Source organism: Pimephales promelas, chromosome 4 (genome assembly GCF_988280905.1).
Source record: "Pimephales promelas chromosome 4, fPimPro1.hap1.1, whole genome shotgun sequence".
Lineage (NCBI taxonomy): Eukaryota > Metazoa > Chordata > Actinopteri > Cypriniformes > Leuciscidae > Pimephales > Pimephales promelas.
This window is the reverse complement of record NC_142772.1, coordinates 9,195,108-9,216,769: the sequence shown is the minus strand read 5'-3', so window position 1 is coordinate 9,216,769 and position 21,662 is coordinate 9,195,108. Positions and strand designations below refer to the sequence as shown.

The 21,662-nt window shown below is 35.9% G+C and overlaps 1 protein-coding gene across 1 annotated transcript in view; it reads right to left on the bottom strand.

Moving 5' to 3' along the window:
* Positions 1–21,662, bottom strand: part of man2a1 (mannosidase, alpha, class 2A, member 1) — an 86,889-nt gene that overhangs the window by 50,081 nt on the left and 15,146 nt on the right. Inside the window, exons 4-6 of the mRNA XM_039662036.2 lie at positions 19,367–19,538; positions 8,190–8,317; positions 6,030–6,203 (exon numbers count right to left, since the gene is read on the bottom strand). Coding sequence (XP_039517970.2) covers positions 6,030–6,203; positions 8,190–8,317; positions 19,367–19,538 — 474 coding nt within the window. The remainder of the gene's footprint in view (positions 1–6,029; positions 6,204–8,189; positions 8,318–19,366; positions 19,539–21,662) is intronic.

Below are 21,662 nucleotides of genomic sequence, written 5' to 3'. Positions count from 1 at the left end.
ATGGGAGGCGTGAATGGCACCACAGAGCAGCTCATATGATTAGCACAGGCTCCTACAGAGATTTCCAATCAAACGTGTGAGGTACTGAGACTTAAAGGGACAGTTCGGCCAAAAGTGAAAATGATGTCCATGGCAGAAAATGTTTTTTTTTTTTTTTGTCTTGTTTTCCATTACAAATATCTACATTCTTAAATCAAGAAACATTTACTTGAGAAGCAAAATTACTTAAGATATTAAGTCGTGTTTTCTGACAGATGTATTCGAATTAAGTGACTATGCTTATGTGCTTAAAACAAGAAAAACTATCTGCCAAAGGATTAAAGAAAAAAATGTAAAATGAAGACAAGCTTATTTTTCTTACCCCATTTTCGTAGACATTTTTTCTTGGGTTAAGCATGAAATTACTAAACTTTGATTAATGTTTCAGAAAAAAAACAAAGGGCCAGATTTACTAAACAAATTAGCGTGAGAGCGCAATTCCACAAAAAAGCTGAAGGGAGTGGAAAGTTTAGTGCATGATTTCCGACGACGACACGCAAATTAAAGAACACAGACGCAGCCAGATCATTTCCGTAATGACCAACGCAATCTACACTGTAAAACCTGATGAGTTAGTTCAACTCAATCCGTTTGAGGAAACCGATTGCCTTAAGTCATTTTAGTTTATTAACTCAAACAATTTAAGCATAAAAAAATATTTGATTTGTTTCCAAGTAACTCAATAACTTATTGTTAAAATAACTTAAAGTTAAATAGTACTAAATAAAGTAAGTTAATAAAAATAAAGTTTTATAAATAAAGTTAATTGTACTAATTAGTTACTATAACTTAAATCTATGAAGTACATTGTAAACCCGAATAAGTTGGCAGAACTCAAATCACTTTTAATATTATACTTAGTTAGCTTTAAAAGCTAATCTGCTTACGTAGTAAATGCTAACATATTAACCTCACCATGATGGTAACTATCCGAAAGCCAACATTAACAGAAATTCTTCTAAATTAGCATAACAAAACATTAATCACTACTAAATCTCACACAAAAAACATTATATTGCACTTAATTTTAGCATTTACACTCTCTTTTGAGTGCCATCGGCAAAGCATGCTGGGAAATAGATATCCCAGCCATTTCAGTTAAACTTAAGTTCGTCTAAATTAAAATAAATAATTTCATCAAACTCAAAACAATGAAACAGTTCAGTTTACTTAAAATATATCAGTTCTGTGAACTTGAAAGAAAAAGAAAGAGCTAAATACTCATAAAAATTAATTTGACTGAACTAATTCGTTGAATTTAAGTTTGTCCTACTCAAACCAATTAATTATTTTGACCGTTAGGGTTTACAGTGTACGCAATCTGGTTCAAGTTTTTTTGGGGTGGTAAATAATGGCGCAAATACCAGTAAATTGACTAGCACAAACCTTAATGAATCACCTTGCGTGATTCATTTAAATTCTCGCCTCCCAGAAATTTTGCGTCTGAAAGAGAAACTCCTACAAATGCATATGCAATAAGGTCAGCTGCAAAAATAACCCTGTCCAAGTCTTTTCATCGCTATTTTTTTTCTGCATGTCTTTAGTGAATCCTGACAGTAGTGTTGTAGTCGAGTCACCAACTGTCGAGTCCGAGTCGAGTCTCGAGTCCCAGTGTTCAAGTCCGAGTCCAAGTCGAGTCACCATTACCTGAGTTCAAGTCCGAGTCGAGTCTCGAGTCCCGTGTTCGAGTTCAAGCCGTGTCTCGAGCCCCCAGTGCCTACATGTCTCTATATCAAATCTGTATAACCTACTTAGTAGGTGTGTTTTCGTTACAGCAAAAACAAAGAAATGCCAGAGAAATTTCCTATTTTTTAAAAGAAAAATTATTTTTACATTTTATTATTTTTAATTTTCCTACATCTTGAAACTTTCAGTTTTATAAATGGGGGTAATCTTTGAAGGATGAACAAACAATGTTTAGGTCATCACATTAAAAATATCTTTTTAAATATAATATTATTTGAGTTTTGAAGTGCTGGAAAAAAGATGTGTGATGTTGGCTACTTTTTTTTGCCAAACTCACATGATTAGAAGTTAGTGTTGCTACATTAAATCCATGGTGAATGTTGCTGATCTGTGGACTTAAAATCTATAACTAGTTAATTCATTCACACCACGTCAGCACTGTTTGATCGGTTAATAACGGAGAAATATTAGTGCTTCTCACTAGATCTCGCAACAATGTTATATTCAGTGGCGAATTCAAACGCTTTGTTTGTTTACTGGATCTCTCTCAGTGCTGTAGTAGTGTCGCTTGATCAAGATCGGCTCGCGCTGCACTGTTGTTGATGGTCCAAACTGATAAAGGTCTGTGAAGCACAAAATGAGTTTCATTCCGCTTTCATTACATTTGCCATTTGATGTTGCACAACGTTAGGTGGTCGGTCAAAATCAGTGCAGATTTTAGTCGGCAGGAAAAATGGTCTGTAATGGTAAAAACTGTAATGGTTCGGTTTGTAATGTGAGTCCGAGTCCAAGTACGAGTCATCATTCCACAAGTCCAAGTCGAGTCACGAGTCCAGAGAATGGAGCATAGAGTTGGGACTCGAGTCCGAGTCCAGGACTCGAGTACTCCATCACAGCCTGACAGTAGTTTTTTTTGTGTGTTTTTTTATGCCAAAAGAGTGTTAGTAAATCTGGCTCTTAATATCTTAAGTCATTCCCTCAGACCTGCAATCAAATACCCCATATGGGAACACTACATAATAAGTCTACCGTAATACTTAAAAATTATTAACAAACCAATAGTTTATAATTCATAGTTAATATATTGCAGTCTCTACATTGTTAATATATTAATAGATTATATAAAAAATAGTGAGTTCTTCATTCATTGTCACTGTAATAAATGCATGAATTACATTTATATTCAGTTCTGAGTTCTTCATTCATTGTCACTGTTATTAAAGACATGAATTACATTCATATTTAGTGTTCCTTAAAATGTTTACTAGTAATTATGTTGCCATAATTGTGTTGGCATATGTTGTTTACATGTACTTGTAAATATATGTTTATATACACTCAACTAAAGCATTATTAGAAACACCATACTAATACTGTGTTTGACCCCCTGTCGCCTTCAGAACTGCCTTAATTCTACGTGGCATTGATTCAACAAGGTGCTGGAAGTATTCTTTAGAAATGTTGGCCCATATTGATAGGATAGCATCTTGCAGTTGATGGAGATTTGTGGGATGCACATCCAGGGCACGAAGCTCCCGTTCCACCACATCCCAAAGATGCTCTATTGGGTTGAGATCTGGTGACTGTGGGGGCCATTTTAGTACAGTGAACTCATTGTCATGTTCAAGAAACCAATTTGAAATGATTTGAGCTTTGTGACATGGTGCACTATCCTGCTGGAAGTCGCCATCAGAGGATGGGTACATTGTGGTCATAAAGGGATGGACATGGTCAGCAACAATACTCAGGTAGGCTGTGGCATTTAAACGATGCCCAATTAGCACTAAGGGGCCTAAAGTGTGCCAAGAAAACATCCCCCACACCATTACACCACCACCACCAGCCTGCACAGTGGTAACAAGGCATGATGGATCCATGTTCTCATTCTGTGTACGCCAAATTCTGACTCTACCATCTGAATGTCTCAACAAAAATGAAGACTCATCAGATCAGGCAACATTTTTCCAGTCTTCAACTGTCTAATTTTGGTGAGCTCTTTTTCCAATTTGTAGTGGAGATGAGTGGTACCCGGTGGGGTCTTCTGCTGTTGTAGCACATCCACCTCAAGGTTGCGTGTGTTATGGTTTCACAAATGCTTTGCTGCATACCTCGGTTGTAACGAGTGGTTATTTCAGTCAAAGTTGCTCTTCTATCAGCTTGAATCAGTCAGCCCATTTTCCACAAAGCATTATCGCCCACAGGACTGCCGCATACTGGATATTTTTCCCTTTTCACACCATTCTTTGTAAACCCTAGAAATGTTTGTGCGTAAAAATCCCAATAACTGAGCAGATTGTTACATACTCAGACTGGCCCGTCTGGCACCAACAACCATGCCACGCTCAAAAATTACTTAAATCACCTTTCTTTCCCACTCTGACATTCAGTTTGGTGTTCAGGAGATTGTCTTGACCAGGACCACACCCCTAAATGCATTGAAGCAACTGCCATGTGATTGGTTGAATAGATAGAGTAATTGCATTATTGAGAAATTGAACAGGTGTTCCAAATAATCCTTTAGCTGAGTGCATATAGGAACACTTCATACTAATGCAATTAATGTCTAATTAGGGCTGGGTATCGATTCACATTTCAATTTCGATTTGATTTCGATTCACAAGCTCTCAGTTCGATTCGATTTCGATTCTCGATTCGATTTTCGATTCCTGATTTGATTCTCGATTCAACTATAATGAAGATGTAATAAAAATCCTATATTTATAATTTATAAAAAAGAACAGTGGACATAAGTTTACTAGTGGTTAATTAATACAAGAAAATTAAGAGCCATAAACCTATATAAACACTTTTTATTTTAGGTACACTAAATGCATACAAAGACTAGACAGGATTTTGATGCAATATGCAAAAAAAGAGTCGCACAGTCGCACAGAACAGTCGCACAGCTTGATCAAACAGTATCATGTTATTTTATGTTTAAGATAGATAAATATATAAATATTTAGACATTTTTTACATTGATCTTACCTAAATGTTAATGTATTTTTTTGTTAAGAGTTTATGTATGGATGCTTGATTTCAATCTTTGAATTAAATTGAAAAAAGTAGCACAAATAAATACAATAGAATAAAGACAAAAATTAAGAGACATTTTGGGGTAGTTTTTTGGGTATGTCAGATATACTACAGAAACTGAATAAAGTAATCCAATGTAAAATAACACTGGATAGTCTTTTTAGTCCAGACTGAATTAAATACAAAGGCTATTAATTCTGATTGCTTACAATTAATACTATATTCTGTTGTTATGACAACAGAATTAATGACAGACACAAATGGCTGCGTTCACTTTAGGAACTATGCGCGAATCCATTACTGTTTCATTAACTTTCTGTCACACGCGTTTAATGCTAATTTAAGACATTACCGACTGTCTTTACGAGGTTACTCACCAAGACCAGAGTTTTGACATAATGTTGCGTGTTTTAACTGTTAAAGCGATATAATCCAGGGATAAAACTTTTGTTTCTGGCGAGCTGTTTGTGAGGCAGATTTAGGCTGTACTGTGCACGCAGTGAAAGAAATCTCTGAGTGCGCGAGCACGGGATGGTTTAACATTGCTTGAGCAAATAAATGATAAATGTTAGTTACGATCATAGGTCACGATGCAATGCTGGCCCGATTGTGCAAGTGAATATTCCGTCGTGTCCCGACTCCTAAACGCGTGTGTGTATCGACAGCTGCAGCGCTTGGCGCTTGCCTAGTGCAGAGAGACGAGAAGATGCAGCACCGCGTCCGCGAGCCCTTTATATGGAATAAATCGATTCGTGGCCGTTGAGAATCGATTTTGAATCGAACACATTTTAAAAAACGATTAATCGAAAAATCGATTTTTTTGCCCAGCCCTATGTCTAATACAGGTTGGCTTAAAGCACTTAATTAATGACATTGACCCATTTTCCATGACCTAATCTAAAGTGAGAAATATTTACAGTCCATAAGTTGTTAATAAAGCATAATGAAACAACAATATCTAACTCCTTACATATTAGCTAATTAAACAATCATAATTTGAATTATTGAATTATGAATGACCTCACTATTTGTATATAGCCTTTTCATATAATAACAATGTAGAGACTGACATATATTAACTATAAAAAACTATAAACTAATAGTTTCCAAATGATTTGTAAGTACTTTATTACTGTATACTTTTTAAGTGTTACCCATCCTATTTGCTATTTTACAGTGATACAGAAAAACATCACAAATATTAAATATAACTTATTATAATATTATAACTTAATTCTCTATTTCCTAGATTAAGATCAGTTGCTCACCCCAGTTCTGTCTCCAGAAGAACTCTAGGGTCTTCTGGGAGGAAAAGTGTTTCTTCACTGTGTAGTGTGTTCTCTGGATCAGCATGTTGGACAGACCGGCCTGTTTGAGCAGGTAAGCCTGGGTAGGAGAGTGACCGAATGGATCCACAGCCCAGCCAGTCTTGGGTTTCACTCCTAATAAAAAGAGGAGGAACACAATTTTAGGTTAATTGAACAAATGTATATAGTTCAATAAATTGCCTATTTCTGGTCATTATTTTTTTTTCTACTCTTTTAAAACTCAAAAAATGTGAATATTGTGCAAAAGTTCATGTATTTCAGTAATTCAAATTAAAAGGTGAAACTAATATATTTATTACATATAGCTATATGCATACGCATGATTATACTTTTCAGAGGGCCAACCTTTCTGCATTTAAAATACTTTTTTTATTGATTTCATGTAAAATTCTAATTTTCTGCGATTTTGAATTTGGTGTTTTCATAAACTGTAAGCCATAATCATCAAAATGATAACTTTTGCAGGATATTCTAATTTTTCGAGTTTCACCTGTAAATAAAAATTATTCAATAATTTAATTTAATGAAAAAAAAATATATAGAATATTCCATGATTATTTAACTGGATTTAAACGTTTTACTTGAATGTATTTTACTGCTATAGAATATTATAGAATATTAATATGCACTACCATTCAAAGGTTTGGGATCAGCTTTTTTAGTTGTTGTTGAAAGAATGAATACTTTTATTTAGCAGATGAACTTTCTATTCATCAAAAAATCCTAAAAAAACAAAAAAGTATCACGGTTTTACACAAAAAAATTTCATACTAATAAATAATTGTTTTTTGATCACCTAATCTGCAAATTAAAATTATTTCTGAAAGATCATGTGACACTCAAGACTGGAATAATCACCACTGAAAATTCAGCTTTCCATTACAGGAATAAAATACATTTTAAAATACACTAAAATATATTATTTTAGTGTATAAAATAAATCACTAAAATTTAAGTTATTTTAAATGCAAATAATATTTCACGAAATTACTGTTTCTACTGTATTTTTATTACATAAATGCAGCTTTAATGACCAAAATAGACTTCAAACACATACACAAAAAAAAATCAAACTGAAAGCAAACTTCTGAACAGTAGTGTACATACTCATTTTTTTTTAGCTATACCACCCATCCCTTGACACATTTTTAGAAACAGCTAATACAGTCATACACTTAAGTTAAAACTTGGTTAGGGTCTATTTTTAGTGTGTCTAAAAAAAAAACTGTGAATCAGTAGAGCATTTACAACAGCTCTGAATGTAAGGTGAGGTGATTCTCAGAAAGGACTCATGGAACAGAGTAAAACCCAGGAGATTCAGGTAATCTTGAAAGGCATTTGTACCCTGAAGAGACCCGTGTTTATATTCATGAGCACATGAGGATGAGCAAACCGCAACTCAGCAGCTCAAAGCTCTCCTGAATGTAATACTGGGAGCATGGCATCATCGGCTAAACAAGTGTTGTTTGAAATCCAAAGACTCATTGTAGAATCCGTCTCTTCAATAAATCTATATTTGAGAAACCGGTCCACTGACAGCTGAGATATCAGGAATGCAGATGGTAGAGTGGATGTGTAGTAATGAGAGCCAGGGCTATGCTCCAAGTTTTAATACACTAATAATGAACATTGAAAAAAAAAAAAAAAAAATCTCCCAGAGGTTTTTGAGCCAATATGGGAAGTATAAATATGTAGAGGGGCTAAAATTCCTTATAGTATTGCAGTTAGGAGGTTTAGCATTCTGGGTTTCACAACCCACATCTTGAGCTGAGGTTAATTCAGAATTTAAATGGGTCTGAAACAGGATATTGATACCCAGTTCAACCTAGGACCGCCCACAGTCCCTTCGAACCAGAAAACTGGAAAGTTCTTTCTTGATATAAAAGGTTTTAATCTATTTGGCTGACTTTACAAAACTTCTGGCTGTAAAAGTACACAGCATTTATCATCAATCCGCCAAAACAGTTGCATTCACTAAAACGTACCAGCTACTTCCTGCACCGTTGCTTTTTTCACATAATTTATGTTATGCAGCTATGAGGTTAGACATGAAGCATCTCTTAGATTTGATGTGGAGTAAAAAACAATACATTTACATACCCAAATTTTTTTCCAACCACTGGTGGCCTTCAATTAACTGATCTATCAAGGCAGAGTAGTGGGTGTTGGCTTCGTCAGGCATCACCCAGCCTCCTGTAGCCACCTCGAACTGACCGTTCTCGACAAGCCTGGTTTAAAGAAAGAGAGAGAACAAAAAAGAGAAGGAGAGAAAAATGTTCTTAGCCAACATGAAACTGCATTCACAAACGCATTGTACTTCTGTAAGGATCAGATGCATCAGAAATTGATTTCACCATGAGGGAGCTTTCCCACCTCCACATGTCCTAGGTACACGTACACATGCGAGTGTGTTTTCGCTGTCAACTGTCCTCTCTTTGACAGTGTCATTTTCTCTCACCAGCTTAAATGTTAACATCACTCTACACACGACATAATAGCGTACCTCCAGGCCAGCCCGCAAACAATAAAAAGAAATTTAGTATGCGAGGATGCCGAGGCGTAATTCTATTCTATTGAACTTGTATTTCAAGTTCAAGTGTGACAAAAGTCTAAAGGTCTTGGATCACTCCGATGAACACTAAATTTGCATTGAAAATACATTTTGGGTCAAAATGTCCAAAAGTTTTAGTCAAAGCCACTTTGTACTAATACGCTCCCTCGTTTAGTTAAATCGTGTCCCTGTTGTACTAATTCGTTCTCTAGTTTTAGTCCAATCATGGCCACTTTGTACTAATTCACTAAGTCATTTTAGTTTCATTTCAATATTTGAAATTTTTCTTCTTTTCTTTTTACACAGTGTACCAATACAAAGAAAACCAAACAACACAACCATAACAACCCTAACAAAGCAAAATTTTCAAGTTTATAAGTATTGTTTTTTCACAAGAGTCAAGCACATCAATAGAGGTCATTTCTGAGAGTTTGGAAGAGTGTTTAACGTCTCAGAAGATCCGAGAATTACAAGACCATGATCTGGCTTAAACTCCTTTTGAAAAACATCTAATAATATGGCACTGCAAAAACAGTTTGGGACAAAACCAAAACATATGTGACAAACCCTCCTCTGTTTTACATCTGGCACAAACTGGATAAATAGAATTGTACATTTTACTCAATTTAGTTTTTGGAATAGTACAGTCTATGTACCACTTTAAACTAAATCAACCTGTTCCTCACATTGATTGAGCAGTCTTGAAATCATTCAGGTTTCACGGACACCTCTTCATCAAAGTCCTTAGCCCAGGCTTCTTTTATATAATTTGTGTTAACAGGCAGTTGGAAAGCATTTGCACAGAGTGTAACCAAATATCTAGAGCTAAGATTTACCAAAAAAAAAACATTGCTCAAATTTGTTAAGACTTTGCTTTGTCAATAAATTGTGCAATAACCATTTGAACATAATCTCTCGCTTATAGATACCGAAAAAAGTCAGAATCTGGGAGATTAAATGCAGATTGCAAATTGATTAAAATATGCAAATTTACCATCAATATAAAGATCCCCAATTTACATTAGGCCTTTCAATAAAACCCCGGTGTAGCTGAGAGGGTTTATACGTGATTGTTAGCAAAGCGTGTAAGGGCAAAGATGTCTGGTGACTTAAGATGTTAACTTATTTGATTTAATATTCGTATTGACACTTTTAATTATTGAATTGGTCCCAGTTAGTTTTGATGAGGGAGGCACTTTGTAAAAAAGTAAAACTTGGAGACAAGATGGGGGGGGGGGGGGGGGTCTTGTAAGCCGAAAGAAACGGTACAATAATTGAATCAACAAGCTTTAAAAACAGGTACAGGAATTGTGGTAAAGTGACCATTTTATTTGCATTTATTTAATTTGTCAATCCTAGCTAAAAATAAATAAATAATTAAAATATTTGCTTAAGGATCTTTGGAACCACGTGCCAAGGTAGTGTATGTAAAGTTGTCTTCGACTATTTTGAAAGGCAAGGGACCAACCTGGGGTGCATTTCCCGTACAACGATGTAACTCGCTGCTTCACTATCATAGTATGATGCATCGTTGCAGAAATTAACTAGTTAGTCACGACTGTTTCCCGAAACCCATTGTCGCAAAGTATCGTTCAACCACGTTTGTTTCGCACGTGGTGGAGTAATAACTACTTTTAGTTAAACTGTTTGAGATCCAATTAACGCTAGATTTGTTCATATAAATTACAGACATGTCATCTGAGGACTATTTCTAATTGTTCTCAGTCATTTTGCTTTATCACCAAACTCAATATTTGGCTCGTTCTTACATAGTAGAGCTCGTTCGCACATGCGCACTCTTCAAAATCGGTACTTTAAATCTTTTAACAAACTAAAAGATGTAAATTCAATTTGTATGTATTCTAAATAAAAGGCACCGGTTGTGAATGTCAGCTTGCTTATTTTGCTCAAGATTTATTACTTCCAAATGTTATGCAATATAGAAACGATGCTTCTAACTAAAGGTCGAGAGCTGTCGTTCAAACCACACAACTTTGCGATGCTGTTTGTGAATGTTCGTTGGAACGATGGTTTTGGGAAACACAGACTCGTTGAACTATGCTGATATCGACGGAACTTGCGACCATAAACTTGCGAAAGCTAACGATGCTTTCGGGAAACGTACTCCTGGCTGGGATTTATGTGTCTAGCAAGTGACAAACTAACTTTTGGACCAGTCAAAGGGTTAGTTCACCCAACCAACCCCGTAAGACCTTCATTCATCTTCGGAACACAAATGAAGATATTTTTGATTAAATTTGAGAGCTGGATCACTGCTACATAGGCTGCCTAAGGGATCGAAACTTGACGGCCCAGAAAGTCATTGAAGAAAATGATTAAATATTCCATGTGACTACAGTGGCTCAACTATAAGTTTATCAAACGACGGGAATACTTTTTGTGCAGAAAAAAACCCCAAAAATAACAACTTTATTCGACTATTCCTTTTGTTCCTTGTAGGCCTGAGATGAGAGTTCAAGAGATTTTCACGACGCATGCGCGAGAACTGAACAAGGAGTAGAGTTAGATCGCAGTTCTCGCGCATGCGTCGTGGAAACCTCTTGAACTCTCTTCTCAGGCCCAGAAGGAAGAAAATGTATAGTTGTTATTAAAGTTGTTATTTTTGTTGTTTTTTTCGCACAAAAAGTATTCTAGTCACTTGATAAACTCATAGTTGAGCCACTGTAGTCACATGGAATATTTAAACATTTTCTTCAATGACTTTCTGGGCCGTCAAGTTTCAATCCCTTAGGGTGCCTATGTGGTAGTGACCCAGCTCTCAAATTTAATCAAACATATCTTCATTTGTGTTCTGAAGATGAACAAAGCTCTTATGGGGATGGTACAGCATGGGGGTGAGTAATTAATGACTTAATTTTCATTTTTGGGTGAACTAACCTTTTAATAGTATACCCGGAGATTTTACCAAAGGCATTATTATAATCAAGTAAATGGGGAACTGATTTGGCTGGATCAGAAAGATATATTAAAAGATCATCAGCATGTAGACTAACAAAAGCTTCCTCACTTTCAATCTTGCATGTACATGTGGACTTCTGATCCCTACTTCTAGCGGTTCCAATGCAATATCAAAAAAAAGAGGAGAAAGAAGATCTCCTTGCCTAACTCCTCGACACAACTCAAAGGGGTTAGATTTGTTAGAGATTGTCAGAATGGATGAACGAGGACATACATATAGAATTGTTATCCCTTTGATAAAACGACTCCCAACCCCCAAGTGCTCAAGCGCTTTTAGCATGAATGGCCACTCTATTTGATCAAACGCCTTTTGGGCATCTAGTGAAATGATTGCTCCTGAGGCTTTCTTAACAAAAATCCTTTTGAAAAACATTAAAAAAGGATCACCTGGTATAAACCCAGTTCAGTCTGGGTGTACTAATGTTGAGATATGTTTTCCAAGTCCACGTTAAGAAGCGATATAGGTCTATAATTGACCTTTTGACCGTGAGATTGAGACACTGAGATTAGTCAAAAAACATGGAGAAAGCAGATCAAACATGAAAATCGCATTTATCATGACACGCAAGCAGTTGCCGTGGTAATGAACAACCTGCTTGTTAAAGCCAATGTATAATCCTGTATCTGAGGCAAAATTACTAAATATGCAGCGCGAGTTATATATTTCTAACTCCAAACAATTAGCCACTGAACCACCTTATAAAATCTTCTTCAAGGCTGTGCTGGTTGCATTTGAGTTACAGGTCATGGGGTTTCTCAGATTTCGCTTGAGACCGGTAAGCATTAGCCTCGATAGTAGTCATGTCTCCTTCATTGTGCATTTTTATATTTTGACTATGTCCCTCCACTGCATACTGTAACCCCTTGTGCCTCGATCTGGAGGATATCGTGGAGATATTGCTCCAAAAAAGGTCACTAACACGCATGGGTATACCTCTTCCCGTCATGGCAATCTGTCGCGCTGGTTGTGTTTGACCATTTGTTTGACGGGCGTAGTAACAATAACTAGGGGGCGTGGCTTTTGCGAACGGTCAATTGGCCGGGTCAGTGTCGTTTTTATCCTTTCTTTAATAGAACACAAATATTGGCCTCATATAAAGAATTGGGGTGGCCTGGATGCCAGCCTGAACCCCGCCCATATTTTTTGGGTCGGGAAGTTCGGTTTTTGGACTCGATCCATTGAGGAGTAATTTTGATCGGTTCAGAATTAGTCTGGCCAATCAAATTGTCTGGGTTGAACTGGTTTGAATGGGCACTCTATTCATTGGGTTGAACTGGTTTCCCTCAAAGATGACTGCAGCATTACTTTTAAAATACGAACAGAGAACTGCATTGAAAGCATTTGTCGATCGGAAAGATGTGTTTGCCGTCTCCCAACATGATTCGGCAAAAGTTTATTTTATCAGCTGGCTCCGATGGTCGCTAAGAAGATGGGATGTGGTCGTTGTGGTTTCTCCTTTGGTCGCACTCATGGAGGACCAAGCAAAAGAAGCAACACTCAATATTTTATTACTTACAGCATGCATGTAGTTGAGTTCTGTTGACAACTTTGCATAGCTCATAAAAAAAACACTTACTGCATTGCTCTGATTGGTTTTAGGTCTATCCAATTGAGTGGATTGGGTTGTCTATCCAACACGTCTCATAATCAAAGCCCTATGGAGCAGTATGAGACTCAAAAATTCTGACTAGAATGCGAGTATGACGAAGTCAGGCTAGCATTGGGGAGTCTGCCATTGTTGTATGAGTCATTGATCATTCTCAATAAGTAAGGCGCTAGTTTTAAAGAGATTAAAAAATAAAATAAATTCGGTTCCACTATATATTAAGTGGCTTTAAGTACTATGTACTTACATAGAAACAAATAATTTGATACAATGGACTTATTGTGTACATACATGTTTTTACATTGTACTTATATTTAAAAAATACCAGCATGTAATCACAGCTGTGACTAATTTATGTAATTACATCTGTAATTACACAGCTGACCCATCACTTATACTTAAACCTACCCATACCACCACACCTTTCCCTACTCTTACCCATATCACACCTCAATAGCAGCAAAAGTGTTTTACAATACAACATGAGCACAATAAATACATTGTACTTATTTTTCAATGTAAGTACACAGTACTTAAAGCCACTTAATATAAAGTGGGACCATAAATTCACATCCAAAGCCATCTAGACCTGGTGCTTAGCCGGACGGAAAGGACTTGATGGCCTTTAAGATGTCTTCTTTAGAAAGTGAACGTTCTAGGATCTTCTTTTGCAATTTCCTGTAATTGGGGAAAATTAAGACTATCAGTTTGATTTTTTTTATCTTTGAGTTGCCACTTCATGTCCAAAGGAAAAGCTGGGTCCCGAAGGAAAACCAGTTAAGAACCTCTGATTCAAGTGTGGAAGAATCAGATGAAGACATCCCATTTAGAACGTTATTACGATTTGATGAAAGACTATGAAGATATATATATTTCTTTACTTTCGAATAACATGCGCTATAACACCAGGAAAGTAAAGTATACCAGATCCATTTTGAGTGTGTTTAAAACTTTGAAGAGTACAAAGGAGCTGAAAATGTTTCACCACTGCAACATCATCGACAGCATTTCTTCAGGGCTTTCACTACAAAGCACTTTCCTTCACATATGCAGCATTACACACAGTAACCAACATTTTTTATATATTTTCAGATTTATTGAGCTTTCCCGCTGCAAAACTAATTATTTTCTTGAACAGAGAGCAGACACCTAGGGTAATGGCATCCCTTATTAGAAGTAGACTTCTCCAGGCCTGATTGCTAGTCAGCAGCTTTTCTCTGTAATGCTGAATATTTCAGCTGTGAATCGTATAGCGTGGCCCTCTGGAGGACAGTAATAAGAGCGGCGCAGGCAAAACCAAGAGCACAAGCTCAGCACGTGAAAGAAAGTTTCAATATTACCTTGAAAAATGGTCTGTTATTCTCGAATCAATCACTGGCCAAGAGAAAAATCCACAGGGCAGCAGTAAATTTTTTTAAGCTGTACCTTATCGTTAATACGTGTTTCCCGAAACGTTCTTAGTTAAGTATACCTTCAGAAGGTTTGTCTGGAGCACTCTTCTTAACTATACCTTATCACTGTTGGCAGTTCACTCCGCTAGTGGGCACCACAGCAAAAAGCTTCTTTACATCTTAGTCTGTACGGATATTATTTTAAATTTAATACACGCAGTGTTCAATTAGGCTAATTTAAGTGTTTTCAAGCAAATAATAAAATTGACATCACACTGATTGTTGTTAGCTTTTTAAATATATTATCCAAAGGTACATCAGCTGGCAAACCATTCGAAAGTAAAGGCTTATTCGTCTATTTAATGAGAATGACTGTGGTGGGGAATTTGGTCAAACTATGGCAGCGATACAGCAAATAGTTGTGCTAAATCAAAGATGGCGCCGTCCATTTTCATGGCAATGCATTCCCAGGTATCTTTTTTCATTTTGTTGGACACAGTTGTCTGAAAACTTGAAACTTAAGGAGTGCCACCTCGTCTAAAAGGATGTCCATTTCAGTTGGATTAAAGCTGGGGGCTCTCCAATTTCTTTCTTTTTTCTCAGCCATAGCTATTGATTAAATGTTTCGCGTGTTGCGTTTTTATTGAGTAGATCATCTGATCATAAACATTTTTTTATTTACACCAATAATGTGATGCAGCTGCTGGGCAATCAACCCTGGTTGTGGAGTAAATAAAGGAATAGCTTGTTTTCACGTGACGTCACGCCACATGCGTTGCCATGGCGCGAAATGCAGAAGGAGGGCAGGAAGTGATTTTCTATATTTAGGAAGCACTATAACACACTCAAAATGCCTATGTTTTGCGTCGTTTATGGTTGCTCAAATCGATCAAACCACGAGGAGTTTTTATCGTGTGCCAAAATATGTTGTTCATAAGGGGGGAAAATACAAGAAATTGACAGATAAACACGGGGAAAAATGCCTTGCAAACCTACGTCTGCGGTCGGGAGGAGCCGAATGGGAAAATGCCTGTGTGTGTGTGCAGTGATTACTTCGTCAAATGTGAGTTAATACATTATTTATGTGGCTTATAATTACATTATTCAGGTGTTTAAATACACTTATGTGGGTGTTTGTGTAACGTACCAGTTTACGAACTTTGTAAAGTCAAAGTATGTCTGTAAGACGAGTTAGTTGCTGATATCTACAGCCTCGATGGCAGGCAAATCTCTCAATTCAGTTGAAAATCGGTCCTCTTCATAACGTAAGGATCACGTCCAACATATCTCTTGTAATAGCGTCTAAAGTAGTACAGTACGGATTTTCCTCGATCTCGTCCATTGCGCTCTTCACTCCTTGCCCTCCATCTGCATTCCGCGGGTCAACACAATCACGTGACTGCAAACCACCTATAGCAAATATATTATGATAATATAAGTGGCCCTTTCTAATGCAATGAAAACAGACAGTTACTGTAGTGGGTTAGACTCATGACACGTTTGAGCACGAGGTTGTGCGTTCGCGCACTCTTTCCGAAATTATATAAAATATCCAGGGTTTAATTTAGTTTGCAATTTGTAATTTTTTATTTTTATAATATCCCATGAGTCCAAATAAATGCAATTTCCACTATTTCTGAAGTGCTTCTTTTAAAAAGAACACCGCTTTCTCACCAAACGCAGCGTAGCAGCCCCTGCACGAGAGAATAATTGATTCTCGAGCCATCGATATCAACAAATTCAGCACCATTGCCACCAACAGTAACGTCACACCTAGGAAAGTTTATCTTAAGGTGCTTCCTAAGGCATGGTTCGAGGAACACACCTAGAAATGGTATACCTTCAGTTAAGTTATACCTTAAAAGTCTTCGTAGCGCGCTAAGAGACAACGTTATCGGGGAAACTTATTCATTCATGTCCCTGGTTTTGTGCACAATGCAATGCATACCAAGTAATGGACGAGAAACATCATTTTAAGTTGACTCTGCCCCTTCTATGACCCTTTCTCCATCATCTAAGATGTATTTGGTTAATTTCAGACTACAGCCACAATTTAGAACACGGAATATGATTTTCTAAACGCTTCCTATATCAAGTTAAATGTTGTCAGGGAATGAAATTGAGGTTCAGGTGAGGTTAGACCAATTTGAAAATATGTTGACATACAGTACACTTCGATTAGCAGAATATGAAATCTTTGAAAAGTCTTGTCCCCAATACTGCAAATTAAATATATATATTGATAGGAATTTATGGACTGATAGCATTGATAGGAATTTATGGACTTATCTGCAGTTCCCATTTTCCTGAGCATACTCTCAAGCACAGACAACTTGATTTATTCTGAAGATACCCCTCCATGTATGTGGCAGTAAAAGAAATTGAATCATTATGCTAGACCTTGATTCGGCTGATATAAAATGAAATAAAACCTGCTCATGCCTGCCAAAAATCTTGATTTGGAGTCAGCCAAGGCCTTCTTGGAAATAAACGAGGGGGAATGATGGGGGGGGCCAAATGTTCAAAAAGAATAGAGCTTGCTTGCTTCAAACTCTTTCTGTGCATCAAATCAATAATGAATAAATATTGGTGTTAGATTTTTCATTTGACTTCAGCCTTCACCTCGGGCCGTTTTGAAAGATGCTCTAATTGGAATTCAAACCCACAGCAGAATTGTTTATTACAATTCCACATGGTATTTTTGTCTTTTCCCAAGGCTAGTTTAACAATGAACACGACCAGTTCTGTATATTTGACATGAATTTATAACCCAAAGTTTGGAAATAGTACAACCTTTTAATGTCTTTGAAAGAAGTCTCTTATGCTCACCAAGGCTGCATTTATTTCATCAAAAAATACAGTAAAAACAGTAATACTGGAAAATATCATTTCAAATCGAAAGAACTATTTTCTATTTGAATATATTTTTAAATGATTTACTTCTATGATGGCAAAGCTGAATTTTCAGCATTAGTACTTCAGATCCATCAGAAATCATTCGAATATGCTGATTTGGTGCTCAAGAAACAATTATTATTATTATTATTATTATTATTATTTTATCAATATTGAGAACAGTTGTGCTGCTTAACATTTTTGTAAAAATGGTACTTTTTTCAGAATTTTTTAAGTAATAGAAAGTTCAATTCAATTCAAAGTTCAGCATTTATTTGCATTTATTAAATAGAAATCTTTTGTAACATTATAAATGTCTTTACATTCACTTTTGATCGATTTAATGCATCCTTGATGAATAAATGTATTAATTTCTAGGGCTGGGTAATAAATATCGATTTCTCGATATTAATCGATTCTCATTTTTGCAAACCGATATCGATTCTTAAATCTCAAGAATCGATTAGTCATCCTGTTTCATTTGAATGAATGGAGCATTGTATCGCGGCTGCATGCATCCAAAATATCGCAATAATCTTTGTCCTTTGTTACCATTATTAGGAAACACAGTCTCAATTTTCAAATTATGTCAATTTTCTTTAGAAATTCAAAAACATAAATAACGTTTTGGCGCTGTGGCGTGAGATCACTCTGGCGCAGCTCAAGAGAAGCAGCAGCGCTGATCTGTCTTCCGGCTTAATAATACCAGTCACAGCGCGAAATAAACATGAATGAACTTGCCAGATTTATTCAAATATGCATTATGATCTTAATGTTCTTCAATATTTAATGCATATTTGAATAAATCTGGAAAGTTTTGATGACAGCCACCATTTAAATGTTTATATTTCATATAATCTTCTTATTATAAAAATAAATAAAAGTGTAATTTAAGTGTTTGTGTAGCTACAAAACAGTTAATTATTACCTTCATATTAGGCTAATGAAGCCTACTAGGCTACAACTAGACTCCCAAAGTTTACCGCATTAGTTAAGAGATTCGATTCCCTTGAGAAAAATTGCCATTTATTGTAACTGATATCCAAAATAATCAATATTGAATCGAATTGCAAGCTTGTGAATCGAAATCGAATCGAATTGTGAAATTTGTCTCAATACCCAGCCCTATTAATTTCCCTCTTTTTTTCCCTCTTACCACAACACGTTTAATGGTATCATGGTTTCCACAAAAATGTTGACACCAAAAACTGTTTTCAACATTGATTATAATAATAAGAAATGTTTCTTGAGCAGCAAACCAGCATATAAGAATGATTTCTGAAGGATCATGTGACACTGAAGACTGGAGTAATGATGCTGAAAATTCAGCTTTCCATCACAGGAATAAATTACATTTTTTTAATGTATTAAAATAGAAAATAATTATTTTAAATTGTAATAATATTTCACAATATTCCTAAATCATTATAGTAATATCACAATATTACTGAATATTTAATTTCTGATTGAATAAATCCAGATAAATGGTGAGCAAAATTTTGACAGGTCCTGTACATTGTATACCTTTTTAAAAATGTGCATAGAAGAAAATGGTTATTTATCATAAATATATACTAGAATCTAAGTTTGGTATCGTTATCATCATTAAAACATAATATGTTTGTATCAATGTCTGAAATTCATTTTGCACATAAACAGTCACCTGAGAGCTAGGCAATAAAGCACAAACTTTGAGCTTAATTAAAATGGGACCAAAAGCACAATGGAGTCCTCGGAAACTCCTCAACATCTTGCTTACACCAGTGTTGTGTGTGAACGCTGCGATTAATGAAACCATAAATTACACCAAACACATGAGGATGGATGGATATTAACAACAGAGAACAGCCTCACCTCCTGACGGCGTCTCGTTTCTGCTCGTCGATGCTTTCCCACCATTTTGCAAAATATGAGATCTCAGACCAGATCATTTTTCGACGAACGTCTTCGTGTAGTTTCACCACCATGTTGTTGAGAATGTGTTGGGTCTGGTCTCGATAGTAGTCATCGAAAGTCTTCAACCAGCCTGAGAAAAACATCACGGAAAATTGTAACAGAGTTTGTTGAGATTTTTAACGACTTGATATTTAAATTGGTTTTTAACTCAATATTCACTCTCATTTCATTCCAATTCTATCTTTTGTGGAACAGAAAATGAAATGTTTAGCAGAATGTTTGCGTTATTAAATGACAGTGAATGAGATCAGGAACAGCCGAAGTCACCATTCATTTACATTGTATGGAAAATAACAGCTTGGATATTCTGCAAAATATCTCCTTTTGTGTTCAATGCAAGAAATAAGTAAATTACATTTAAATTGGGGCGTGAAACAAAAAAGCATCATGGTATCAGCATGTTTTTGGACAAGTACCATAACAGTATTATTTGAGGTAACATGAAAATGCCATACGTAGTATATGAATATGTTACTGATTATATTTCATGGTATAAAAAAAAACCTAAAGATTGGGGTTGCTCGTCAAGGCTGCATTTATTTACCAAAAATAGAGTCAAAACAGTAATATTGTGAATTATTAATAAAAATTAAATTAACAGTTTTTCATAATAATGAATAATAATAATTTCTTATTATTTTTGATCAATGTTGAAACAGTTGTGCTGCGTAATATTCAGGATTTGATCAATTTGAATTGGTACATTGAAAGTTCAAAAGAACAGTATTTATTAGAAATAGACTTTTTGTAACAATGTAAAATGATCAACTTATATCTTTGTGTCATATATAATGTATAATATAACTATTGTAACAGTATATTTTTACAGTAGAGCATGACCTCAGAATTGATCGATTTTACAAGCTCAGATTAACGAGTAATACAAGTTAAGTTTTAAATGAACACTGGCAAATATTTAAAAGGGAAGTGTGTAATTTCTGCACCACAATCGGAACCAAACGAAATTGCAAACAAAAGGAGATTTCACAAACACTCGCACAACCTTTAAATATTTAAACAACCTTGCATCCTGCAAACAGACACATCCAGTTTACTAACATTTACAGATATTTTAATTTTAATCCCACAGGAACATGAAATGACAGTCATCATAATAATAATAATAATTCGTTACATTTATATAGCGCTTTTCTGGACACTCAAAGCGCTTCACATAGAAGGGGGGAATCTCCTCAACCACCACCAATGTGCAGCATCCACCTGGATGATATGAATATGAATATGAATGATTTATAACTCAAACATTATTGAGAAAACTAATCCTTTAACTAACAGAGATGTATTTGCAGCTGTCCAAACATCTTTTAGTGCTTTATTTTAGGCAACGGCATAAGCAACAGACCATAACTGACAGTTGCTACCCGTCCTTTACCAGAAACCATCACATGACATCAAGCAGGAAAAACAACATGACCTTCCAGTTTTCCCACAAAGCAGGTTTATGGTTTATCTTGAGGGCACTTGACTAGTTGCTGAGGGAAATGTCAACGAAAACCGGACAGGGGTGTGTTTCCCGAAAGCATCGTTAGCCAACTATGGTGGCAAGTTGGTCGCAATTCCCATTGAACTCTATTGGTAACGATGGAACTTGCGACCATAGTTGGCTAACGATGCTTTCGGGAAACGCACCCCAGGTCAGGTTACCAAACACACCAACAATGAGCATGTTTACATGCGCACCAAAAATCAGTTAACTGAAACGACCTGTTTTACATGCAAATCAATAACTTGTTGGCAATGTAATTAAACCGTGTTTAAGACTGTAGGCCTATTTATAAAAAAAAATAATAATAATAATAAGAGAAAAAAAAAAGGTATTGCCCATCCATGTATTTCACTCAGAGACCGTATTCTATTTATTCAGTGAGTTTTGATGTTAAATAAAGCATCTAAAACCCCAGAGTACCTCAAAACTTCAAACTTGCACAGACTCATTCTCCTTGAATTCGACTGTACCACTTGTCATTTGGCTGCACGAGATAAGAACACATTTTTTATATGTTTTGGGTCCATATTTTTGCATGTTTATTTACCTTTGGTAATGTTTGCCTGAAATAGTTGGAAAAGGTTCATGATGCTAGTTACCCAACAACAGTCTAGTCAAGCTTGAGTAGGGTTGGGTACCGAAACTCGGTGCCAATACAGGGCTGCAGACTAACTTTTCCAGTGGTTG